Source organism: Molossus molossus, unplaced genomic scaffold, assembly GCF_014108415.1.
Source record: "Molossus molossus isolate mMolMol1 unplaced genomic scaffold, mMolMol1.p scaffold_m16_p_6, whole genome shotgun sequence".
Classification (NCBI taxonomy): Eukaryota; Metazoa; Chordata; class Mammalia; order Chiroptera; family Molossidae; genus Molossus; species Molossus molossus.
The window spans coordinates 20,526,211-20,537,690 of NW_023425399.1; the positions used below are offsets into that span (position 1 = coordinate 20,526,211).

General features: G+C 51.3%; 1 protein-coding gene and 1 pseudogene across 4 annotated transcripts in view; one reads left to right on the plus strand and one right to left on the minus strand.

The window, feature by feature from the left end:
• LOC118619300 (transient receptor potential cation channel subfamily C member 4 associated protein) overlaps positions 1 to 11,426 on the plus strand; it is an 84,211-nt gene extending 72,785 nt beyond the window's left edge. For all 4 annotated transcript variants that reach the window (XM_036245983.1, XM_036245981.1, XM_036245982.1 and 1 more), the window contains 7 exons: positions 5,535 to 5,618; positions 6,653 to 6,743; positions 7,797 to 7,937; positions 8,482 to 8,590; positions 9,141 to 9,253; positions 10,098 to 10,304; positions 10,507 to 11,426. In XM_036245983.1, coding sequence (XP_036101876.1) covers positions 5,535 to 5,618; positions 6,653 to 6,743; positions 7,797 to 7,937; positions 8,482 to 8,590; positions 9,141 to 9,253; positions 10,098 to 10,304; positions 10,507 to 10,644 — 883 coding nt within the window. In that variant the 3' untranslated portion in view covers positions 10,645 to 11,426. The remainder of the gene's footprint in view (positions 1 to 5,534; positions 5,619 to 6,652; positions 6,744 to 7,796; positions 7,938 to 8,481; positions 8,591 to 9,140; positions 9,254 to 10,097; positions 10,305 to 10,506) is intronic.
• LOC118618345 lies at positions 1,430 to 2,566 on the minus strand (annotated as a pseudogene).
• Positions 11,427 to 11,480: the final 54 nt, after the last annotated feature.

Genomic DNA, 11,480 nt, shown 5'->3' on the forward strand with positions numbered 1-11,480 from the left:
TCCTTTGCTTCCTAGGTCAGGAAGCTGAGGCCCAGAGGCACGGGTACTTGTCCAAGCCTGGCTGGAGCTGAACCAGGGGCCCAGCATACTCCCTGCCTCACCCTATTGGCACAGACTTTGCCCCATCTGGTAGATTCTGTCATGGCCTGTTCCCAGCCCACTTTTGATGTAAATAGCCCTTCCTCCAGCAGGTCCAAGCCCTGTCTGACTCTGGATGTGTTTCTGGCCTCTGATCACTTGCCAGTGGTCTGGGAATAGAAAGCTGCTGGCCTGAGATGGGGTGTGAATGCACTTGGCGGTTCAGTTCTAAGACTGCAGGGCCCTGAGGTGCTCTGAACACAGGTGGAACAAAAGGGCATCCTGGCAGCCTGGAAATGTCCCCACATTCCTCCCTACCTACGCCAGCGGAGAGACCAGCCCCAGGGCTCCTCTGTCAGCCTCTCAGATCTGCCACCAGTGTTCCTGTCTATCTTATTTTAATTTTTTTCAGTATAAAATGTTTATTTTCAGCATTTAATTTTGCATATAAATGTTTTATTTTATTCTTTTTCAGAGTTCAACATTTTATCCTCATTTTTAACCTACAAAGTATAAAGTGTTCATAAAGGATTTTAATAAATATATAAAGGCTTAGGGTGATCATTGTTCTGCGTGAAGAAGGGGGTTCACTTTCCTTTGTTTTTTTTTAAATTGTTTTTATTAATTTATTTTGTTACAGATGTTTCTCCTTTTCCTCCATTGACACCCTCTTCCTGATCCCTGCCTGCCCCGTCCCCAGCATTGTTGTCTATGTCCATTGGTTACACATACATGCATATAAGTTCTGTGGTTTATCTCTTTCCTTCCCCTTCACCCCCTCTTCTGAGGTTTGTCAGTCTGTACCCTACCTCTATGTCTCTGGGTCTATTTTGTTCATCAGTTTGCTTTGTTTATTCCACAAGTAAGTGAGATCATGTAGTATTTGTCTTTCTCTGATTGATTTGTTTCGCTTAGGATAATACTCTCCAGGTCCCTCCATGTTGTCTAAAGCATAAGAGATCTTTCTTTCTTACAGCTGCATAATATTCCATTGTGTATGTGTACCACAGCTTTTTTATCCACTCATCTATTGATGGACACTTGGGCTCTTTCCAGATCTTAGCTATTGTGGGGGTTCAATTTCTAACATACTAGTTAACATTCAGAATCTTTTAAACACATCTGCTACCTGACAGCGAAGGACATGAGGCAGGACCTTGCCCGGTGTTTTCCCCAATCAGCATATCTTTGTATCCTCTTTCTTCCTCCTGTAGCTGATGGGCGAAGAATGATATAAATTTTGACAAGAGAATGCAGTGATTGGTGTGACCTGAACTGTTTACTTTTTCAGTAAAAATCTTTCACTGAGTCATCCAGACAGTTAGTAATGCAGCTTACAAGTAAATAAAGCTCAACCAAAAGGCTCTAAAAGTTCATGAAACAACAGAAAAGGTTGCCAAAGTTGCTGAGGCAGGGAGCAGGGAAATGCTAGTTCTAATACATCGCAAACCCGAGGCAAGCCCCATCTACCACCTGTCAGGACGTAACAGCTAGAAGTCGTCTTGCAGGAAACACCCATGAGGATCTTCTCTGGGGTCCTCTTGTCATATTCTCATTCTGAGTCCTGGCAAGAGAGCCTGGATACAGGGTGTCAAGGATACTACTGAGCAACTCTATATCTCCAAAGCAGAAACTCGGCCATCGAAACAGACCACCACCAGGTGTCCATGGAGAGCTCCCTGCCTGCAGAACTGACGCACTGGTCCCACAGGCCTAGGAACTGCCCCCAGAGGAGGAACAGAGGCAGCTCTTTGCAGGAGGAGAAGCAAGTGCTGGCTGCATGTGCAGGAGTGAGCGCCTCCCTCTGGAGACCCTCTAGATCAGTGGTTCTCTACCTGTGAGTCACGACTCCTTTAGGGGTCGAATGACCCTTTCACAGGGGTCGCCTAAGACATAACTAGCAAAATTACAGTTATGAAGTAGCAAGAAAAATAATTTTATGGTTGGGGGTCACCACAACATGAGGAACTGTATTAAAGGGTCGCAGCATGAGGAAGGTTGAGAACCACTGCTCTGGATGGAATCCAGAATCCAGTCACTGCTGGGGAGGCGGGAGGCGGGCAATGACAGGCCCCTCAGAAGACCTTGTTCCCTCCTGTCCTGGAGTGAGCTCTGCTCCTGGAAATATTCCTCCTCCTCATTGAAGAAGCCATTCTCCAGGGCATAAGTGCAGTCCGGGCTGGGTGCTGCCTGGCACGCTCCCTTATATTCCTGAATGGGCTCGTAGAGGCTGTACAGCTGGCAGAGGCCGACCATCTCCTTGAGAAGCAGGGCCAGCGTGGTGTTCAAGTTGGGCGGCTTGATGGGCAGCACCGCACTCTGGGCGTACCCTCGTCCTCGCAGCTCAGCTTGTCCTGGATGCGCAACTTCCCATCGCACTGCCGCCCGACACCCAGTGCAGCAGCCCACTCAGGCTCTTGGGCAGCAAGGGCAGCCTGTCCACTCACAGCCCCCGCACTGCGCCCGGCACTGCCCCAGCCCTGCTCATCACTCCGGTTCGGCCGCATTTAAATGTTTTAGCTTTTACATATTGACTGCAGATTATTTTAATTTTTTTATTTTTCAATTAAACTTGACATATACTATATTAGTTTCAAGTATACACCCCAGTGATTAGACATTATATAACTCATTAACGGATCATCCTATCTCATACCCATCTGACACCATACATAGTCATTAGAATATTATTGACTGTATTCCCTGTGCTGTGCTTTACATCCCCACGACTATTCTGTAACTGTGGATTTGTACTCCTTCACCTTTTTCACCCATCTGCCTGACCCCTCCCATCTGGCAGCCATCAAAATGTTCTCTGTATCTATGAGTTTCTGTTGTGCTGCTTTATTTTGGATTTTTTTTAGATTCAGTAGTTAATAGATATTTTTATTGCCCTTTTATTCATATTTTTTATCTTTTTTTTCCCTTCTTCTTAAAGAAGACCCTTTAACATTTTATATAATGCTGGTTTGGTGGTGATGAACTGCTTTAACTTTTTCTTGTTTGGGAAGGTCTTTATCTGTCCTTCAATTCTAAATGATAGCTTTTCTGGGCAGAATAATCTTGGTTGTAGGTCCTTGCTTTTCATCACTTTGACTATTTCTTGCCAGTCCCTTTGACATGCAGATTTTCTGTTGAGAAATCAGCCGACAGTCTCCCTTGTAGGTTACTTACTGATTTTAAGATTCTCTCTTTGTCTTTAACCTTTGTCATTTTAATTATGATGTGTCTTGGTGTGAGCCTCTTTGGGTTCATCTTATTTGGGACCCTGCTTCCTGGACTTGTGTGCCTATTTTTTTTACCAGGTTAGAGAAGTGTTCTGTCATTTTTTCAAATAAATTTCCAATTTCTTTCTTTCTTTTTTTTTTTTTTATGTTTTTTATTGATTTTAGAGCAAGAGGAAGGGAGAGGGATTGAGAGAGAGAAACATCAATGTGAGGGAAAAACATTGATTAGTTGCCTTCTGCATGTACCCCAACTGGAGATCAAACCTGCAACCTGGGCATGTGCCCTAACCAGGAATCAAACCAGTGACCTTTCAGTGCACAGGGCTACACCCAACCAGCTGAGCCACACCAGCCAGGGCTAGGCTTTCAATTTCTTGCTCGCTCTTTCCTCCTTCCGACACCCCCATGATGTGAATGTTGGTACACTTGATATCCCAGAGGCTCCTTATACTATTCTCATTTCATGGGGTTCTTTTTTCTTTTTGCTGTTCTGATTCCAAATTGCAGATTTGATTCTCAGCTTCATCTACTCTATTGTTGATTCCCTGTAAGTTATTCTTCATTTCAGTTCGAGTATCCTTCATTTCTGACTGTTTTTTTATTTTTATTTTTATGCTGCTGGAGTTCTAAGTTTGTCTGCTGTTCCCTTAAGTTCATTGAGCATCCTTATAACCAGTGTTTTGAACTCTGCATCTAGTAAATTGCTTGCCTCCATTTTGTTTAATTCTTTTTTTGGAGTTTTGTTCTTTTCTTTCATGTGGGACATGTTTCTTTGTCTCCTCATTTTGACAGCCTCCCTGAGTATGTTTCCATGTATTGGGTAGAGCTGCTACATCTCCCAGGCTTGCTAGAGGCCTAATGTAGTAGGTGTCCTATAGTGTCCAGTGGCACAGCCTCCCTCTTCACCCGAGCTGGGCACTCCCCCATGTGTGGGCTGTGTACCCCCTCCTGTTGTAGTTTAGCTTTGATTTCTGTTGGCATGTCAATGGGAGGGATTTACCCCCAGGATGATCAGCTGCAAGGAATAGCTGCGACCACCGTGGAGGATCAGCTGTGCAGGGGCCTACCGCACAGAGCAGGACTTAACTTCAGCAGGTCTCTGGTGCCTGCTGAGTCCACCCCTCCAGTGTGTTGCTTGTGGAGGTGGGGTTGGGTAGCGCTTCAACATGGTCTGAAGCTGTGCACTGGGTGCAGTAGCTCTGGGGCCTCCTGGGAGGTGCAGGCCAAGGTCAGCTGCCACCTGTGTTCTCACTAGGGCTTCTGGCATGAGCTACAAAGTGATGTGCAGATGGCTGCTACTTGTGCTGGGTTTGGAGGTGCCCAGGAAAGGCCAAGCTGCAAATCAATGCTGGCTGCTGCTAGTGCTGGGCCTGGGGCCACTTAGCAAGAGGTATGGGACACGCCGAGGCCAGTTGCTGTTTGAGAGATTTTAGGAGATTCTGAGGCATGAGCCAAGACAGGCCATTTGTATGGAAAAGCCACTAGAAAGGCTTGGTGGGCCTGCAAGTTGGGTGGGGCCTCAGGGAATCACCAGGGGCGGGATGAACAGTGTTAGCCAGGTTGATGGAGACCCAGATATGGCACCTGCCCATCAGCTCTGTGGAGAAGGGCTCAGAAAAGGAGCAATGGTTTCTGCCAGCACTTCTGTCTAGAAGAAAGCCACCTTTCCAGCCCTAACCCTGATGCCAGATAATTCATTTCCTCCCTGTATGTTCCTGGTGCCCTTCAAGCTGCTGCTCCAGCACTGGGGCTCAGAGGGAGTGAGTCCAAGTAAGTCTGTGCATGTGCCCTTTAAGAGGAACTGCCTGGTACTGTCGCGGCCCTTTGTCTCACTCAGCCTCGATTCCCACTGGTTTTTACAGCCAGAGTTGTGGGGACTTCTCTTCTGGCACTGGAACCCTGGGTTGAGGGGCCTGGTGTGGGGCTGGGACCCCCTGCTCCTCAGGGGAGACCTCTGCAACTGAGATATCCCTCCCGATTTTTATCTGCCACACGTGGGTGTGGGTGGGACGTGCCTCTGCCGTGGCTCCACCTTTTCTGCCAGTCTCCATGTGGCTTCTCTATATCCTTGGTTGTAGGACTTCTGTTCAGCTAGGTTTCAGGCAGTTCTGAATGGTGGTTCTGTAGTTCTGTTGTGATTTTGATGTGGTTGTGGGAGGATGCAAGTACCATATTTGCCTATGCTGCCATCTTGACCAGAAGCCGGTGTCCTTGTCTGTTTTCTTTCAGGAGTTTGGTATGTGATGGGAAGAGGGGCTTATTAACTCGTCTGCTGCAGGTAATGAAGAAGGAGCCAGCTGAGTCATCTTTCAGGTAGGTCTGGAGACGGGCACCTGCCACTCCTGAGGGGCCCAGGAGCCGAGTGTTTCTCAAGTGATTAGAAATATCTCCTTTAGTCACCAGCTTCCACTCCAACATGGGGTTACTGTGGGGGAGGGTTTGACTGCCGTTTTTCCTGTGTTGACTTAGCAGGTATGTACTAGCTGCTGCTGCTGCCAGCAGTGTGTTTCAGGAATTGACCAGTCATTCCCTAAGTGCTTGTTCTGTGCTGGCTCGGGAACAGTGGAAGAGAAATAGATACAGTCCCTGCCCACATGGAGTTCCCTCCGTTGTGCGAAACAAATGTGAAAAGAATCCTGTTTCAATGTGGTGTGGAAAGGCGTGGAGCCAGGACCTGCCCTGGAAGCTGTGGGAGCAAAGGAAAGCCTTTCCCCACCGGGGCTGTTGGGCTGGGCATGGACAGGGCGGGCTTCCCAGTGTCCTTAGACTCACCTGTGCCTAAAGGCTGCGGACAGGAGGAGTGGGTGAAGGAGGCATTCCATCAGGGCTGGGCGTGTGCTGTCAGTAGGCTCCATGCCCACGTGTGTCCCTGTGTACTCAGCCTGCCTTGTCCAGACTCCCCTCAGAGGTCCCAGCTCTGCCATTGGGGGCCGGCTCAGTCAGCATCAGCCACCTCTTTGCAGAACAGCCTATCAGCTGTAAACCCAGTGGCCCGTCTGCACATGTCCATCAGGTTTCCTCACGCGCTCCTGGCCCTTCTCTTCCATGCCCTCCGGTCCTTCAGAAAGGACAAAGCCTAGAGTGCACTTCCACGTTACTCCCTGGTGCCAGCCCTTCTCCAGGGCACAGACTCCTTCCCGACAGAACCAAACAGAGAACTGTTCCTCACTGCTCTCAGCTCCACGAAGCTGGGGGCGCTTGCTGTGTCCCCAGTGCCTGGTAGATGTTCTGTAAATGTTGAATGAATGAAAAGGCAGCAACCATCCCCAGCCCCTTGGGAAATGGAACCTGGGCCAGAAGAGGGCAGCCTTAGCCACCTGGGCCAGGGGTCAACATTTGGGTCGCAGGTTTTGGCAAGCCCGGGCTGTGGAGAGTTTCCTCCGAGGGACCACCTCCTATGCAGACCAGATGTTCCTGCTGAAGCGAGGCCTTCTGGAGGTAATGGCCTGGAGGAGCCAGGGTGTTGGGTGTCCCATTCTGCAGCCCCGAGCATTGCTTCCCTGTCCTGAGACCTAGACGGTGGGCAGGAGCATCTGGGTCGGTTTTAAAGTGCCAGAGCACATTGCCCTGGTATGTGCCCTGAGTCTCCAACTGTGGATTCCCCGTGGGTGCTTCCCGGGTGACCAAAAGACCTAGGGGTGGCTGTGGAGGAGTGTGTCTGTAGGGTTACCTAGCCAGGCCTTTTGACCCTGAGGATGTCTTTCTGCTGACTAAAAGTTTATTTCTCTTTATTGAAAAATGGCCTTCAGGAAAAGCAAAATTTACAAAAGAAGGGGGGCAAAATGGCCAAGACTATGATTGGTTTAGTGTGTGTGTGTGTGTGTGTGTGCGCGCGCGTGCGCGCGTGTGTGTACAAGAAACTGACCCAGGAACTGTTGTAAAATCCATATGGAAAATAATTGATCCAAATCAATTTAACTTCAGGAAAATGAAAATGAAAAATATAAACAATTTAACTGTCATAGAGAACCTTATCAAGGAGTTAAATTGACTTTTTGTTCTTGATAAATTCATGTATTTTAGTGTTTTTATTCATAAACATGAAGAATAACCATGGGGTCAAAATGTGCCTCATGCCCTTAAACCCTATGCCTCATTTGTTTGAGTTGCCTCAGGTGCTCAGGCGGTGGCCGATGTTAATCTGGAGACGCCGCCCCTTGCCTGTAAGCTGGAGCACCCTAGCCATCTTGGTGCCCACAGGGCAGGTCACGGGCTTTAGCTCTGAGCTTTGGGCAAGCGAGGGAGGTCATGGCTACATACCCCACGTAGCCCCCACTTCCTGTTGGGCCTGGTCCTGCCCTTGGAGCCACCAGCATCCTGAGATGAGAATCTAGACAGGGAAGCAGGATTCATCGACCTGGGTGCTTTCTCAAAGCAAATGTCATGTGGTCTGAGCTACATGCCAGGACCTGGGGGTGGCAGCCACATCTGCCTGTTGGCCCCAGGGCTCACCTGCCTTCCTGCCTTCACCCTGTCACCTCCCACCCCCAGCACATCCTGTACTGCATTGTGGACAGCGAGTGCAAGTCAAGGGATGTGCTGCAGAGTTACTTTGACCTCCTGGGGGAGCTGATGAAGTTCAACGTTGATGCATTCAAGAGATTCAATAAGTACATCAACACTGATGCAAAGGTAAGACTGACCCAGGGCTTCACGGGGTTGGCCACGTTGTCCAGAAGTTATCTTGGAGCCCTTGCCCTCACTGGTCTCCAGTGCTGGTTTTAAGATGGAGAGTACTGAGAGTCAGTGGGCAGTCTTGAGCAGTCATTCATGGGTAACTGTGTGTGCAAGTGTCGGCGCTAGTGAGCAGGTGGGTATGCAAATGGCTCCAATGCAGTGTGGTGGGTGCCATGATGAGCCCCACACAGATGGGCCAGGGCCTGGTGTGTGCGGCTCAGAGAGTGTGTTCGACAGGAACCCAGTTCAGACTAATGGAGTAAAAATTAGGAATTTAGCAGCTTTCCTTCGGTGGAGAAAACACTGGACATGGTGTCAGAAGATCTGGGTTGAGCTCCTGCTGGGGCTGCTTACTAGTGGGCAATGAGGGCAGGTCGTTCCACTTATCTGAACCTCTTTCTGTTGGAGACAGCTGTGCAGGGGCAGGTCAGTGCCCCTTGCAGTGACTCCACCACAGCAGGAGCCTGCCACCTCCCATCTGAACCTGGTTTCCACTCAGTTCCAGGTGTTCCTGAAGCAGATCAACAGCTCGCTGGTGGACTCCAACATGCTGGTGCGCTGCGTCACTCTGTCTCTGGACCGATTTGAAAACCAGGTAGACATGAAAGGTAAGAAAAGGCCAGAAGCCAATGCAGATCCATCCAGTGTGGCCTCGCTGGTGTCAGACACCCAGTTTTCAGCAAGGAGACGAGAGGCTGAAAGAAGCTACACTAAATGCCCATGTGGATGGGGTCAAGGTGGTGGCTCTCTGGGTGATTTTCTTTGCTGCTGTTACTTTTCTCTGTGGTTCATGCTTCCTTTTATGAGCATGTACAAATGTGAATGAAGGTGAAAAACCACTGTTACAAAACACAAACATTCTTTCTCTGCTGGGCTGGGTTTGCCTGTGATGAGAAGGACTCGGATGGTGACACCTGGGGGGGGTGGGGGTTGAGAGCCCATCTGGGGCTCTCGTGAGATCACAGGCTTAGCCTGGTGGCAGAACAGCTAGAGGTTTGTTCCTGCTGCAGTCAGCCTTTCTTCAGTTGTCTTGACAATTGGGGTCCCAGCTTCAGGGTCAGATCCCATAGGAGTTTGACTAGTGGCTTTAGGTGGCAGCCCCAGCCTGAGCCACAGACCAGCTTCCAAGCGGCTGCTCACCTCTGCCTCTGTCCCCAGTTGCCGAGGTCCTGTCCGAGTGCCGCCTGCTTGCCTACATATCCCAGGTCCCCACACAGATGTCTTTCCTCTTCCGCCTCATCAACATCATCCACGTTCAGACGCTGACGCAGGTGAGAGGCCCTGCAGACGTGCGGTGGGGAAAGGGAGATGGTCCCGAAGCCCGGCAGAGCAGCTCTCGCCCATCTTCACCCCAGGACTGCATCTCCGAGACCCATCTCTGGGTCCCTCCCAGTTGTTCTGGGGACTTTTTCAAATAAGGAATCAGTGCCTCGGTTTGTAGTTGGGCCTGAGGAGGAAGCAAAGCTGTCACAGGCTGGGGAGGAGTCAGGGTTGACACTCAGTTCTGACTCCCAGTACAGTGTTTGCCACCCCACCTGCGATGCAGGCTTTGGGCTTGGCCCCGATGCGACGCCCACCTCCCTCACTGTGTGGTCGTCGTGCTCTGAGCCTCATGCCCTCTTCTCTAATGGGTGATATGAGTATCTCGCAGGAGGGGTTCCTTTATTCCTTCATCTGACAAACATTTAGTGAGGTGAGACCTCAGGCTGGGGATGCAAAGTGACCGAAACAGGCCCAGATTCCTTCCTCCTGGTGTTCACAGTCTAGTGCCAGATGAAAGTTAGAAGGAAATGCTGAGTCTAAGGTGTGAGCTCAGCCCTGCCCCAGGGACCGAAGCTTCTGGAAGAAGCAGTAGTGCCTGAGCTGACGAGGGAGACTGGGAGACTAGACAGATGGTGGATGATGTCCCATCAGGGAGTGAGGACCAGGGGGTGCTCAGGGCAGGATGCTGGTGGCACTGGCATCATTCCCTGCCCCAGTCCTCTCGGGTTTATGCAGGGGCAGCTCAGTGTGTGACCTCAGGGCTCTGCAGGGTCTGGGCCTGGCCAGTGGCAACCCAGGTCCCTGAGGGGGCTGTCAGCACACACCTGACCCTGCTGGCCTGGGGCCTTGCAGGAGAACGTCAGCTGCCTCAACACCAGCCTGGTGATCCTGATGCTGGCCCGACGGAAAGAGCGGCTGCCCCTATACCTGCGGCTGCTGCAGCGGATGGAGCACAGCAAGAAGTACCCTGGCTTCCTGCTCAACAACTTCCACAACCTGCTGCGCTTCTGGCAGCAGCATTACCTGCACAAGGACAAGGACAGCACCTGCCTGGAGAACGTGAGTGCCCCATCCAACTGGATGGTGGGTGGGCTGCGGGCACGCAGACCCAGGGCCCCCAAGAGGGGCGTTTGGGGTGCGTGGTCCCTGCCTGGGCCATATGGTGGGCAGCTCTTTGTCCCCTTACCATGGCCCTCCCCGCGGGGTGCCGGGCTCGACCTGGGTCCTCCAGGCGCCCCCCAGCCCCTCTCTCTTTGCCCAGAGCTCCTGCATCAGCTTCTCATACTGGAAAGAGACCGTGTCCATCCTGTTGAACCCAGACCGCCAGTCACCCTCTGCCCTTGTCAGCTACATCGAGGAGCCCTACATGGACATAGACAGGGACTTCACCGAGGAGTGACCTTGGGCCAGGCACTCCTTGGGAGGCTGCTGGGCCAGGGCCAGTGTGGGTGAGCGTGGGTACGAGTGCCACGCGCCCTGCCATGTCTCCACCCCTCCCCTGCCTTCCTGCTGCTCTCCACCTGCCCCAGGTCTTCAGGTACAGGCTTGGTGGGAGGGAGTGTCCAGAAGCCCTTGGCCCCTAGGTCTGAGGGCCCAAGGACATTGGGGAACCTTAGTTCCTTTAAGATCCCCATGATGAGGACAGGGGCACTGTGCCCACCCTTCCTTCAGAAATTTGGGGCCCTGGCCCACCCAGAGGTAAGGGGACTTTTAAAAATAGCTCTGTCTGAGCTCCGGCCCAGTCTCTTGGCTGTCAGTCCTGGGGTGGGGAGGGAGATATAGGCACCCTCCCCCAGTCTGTGAGCCAAGTTTTCCCAGGCCTTTGGACCCAGGCAAAGGCTTCTGAGCCCTGGGCAGGGGTGGGGGATACCAGAGAAGGCTGCCTTCCCCCAAGCCTGCCCACCTGTCCCTCCCTGGTTTTCCTTTAGCTCCTCTGGTTCTGTTTGCTCATTGGCCGCTGTTTTCATCCCAAGGGGTGCCCCCAGAGTGAAGGACCTTTTCCTTCCATCCCTTGGGGCATGGACAGCTGTGCCCTGCCCTAGCCCCAGGCACATCTCCTACCTGAGCCCAGACACACAGGAACCTGCCTGGGAGCGTGCCCTGGGCTCCTCCTTGTGTTGCCAATTTATTAACAACAAATAAACCAATTAAATGGAGACTATTAAAGAACTTTATTTTAAATGACTGATGTGGACCTGGCTTTTGTCTGTGGGACCATGTGCTCCTCTCCTGAGC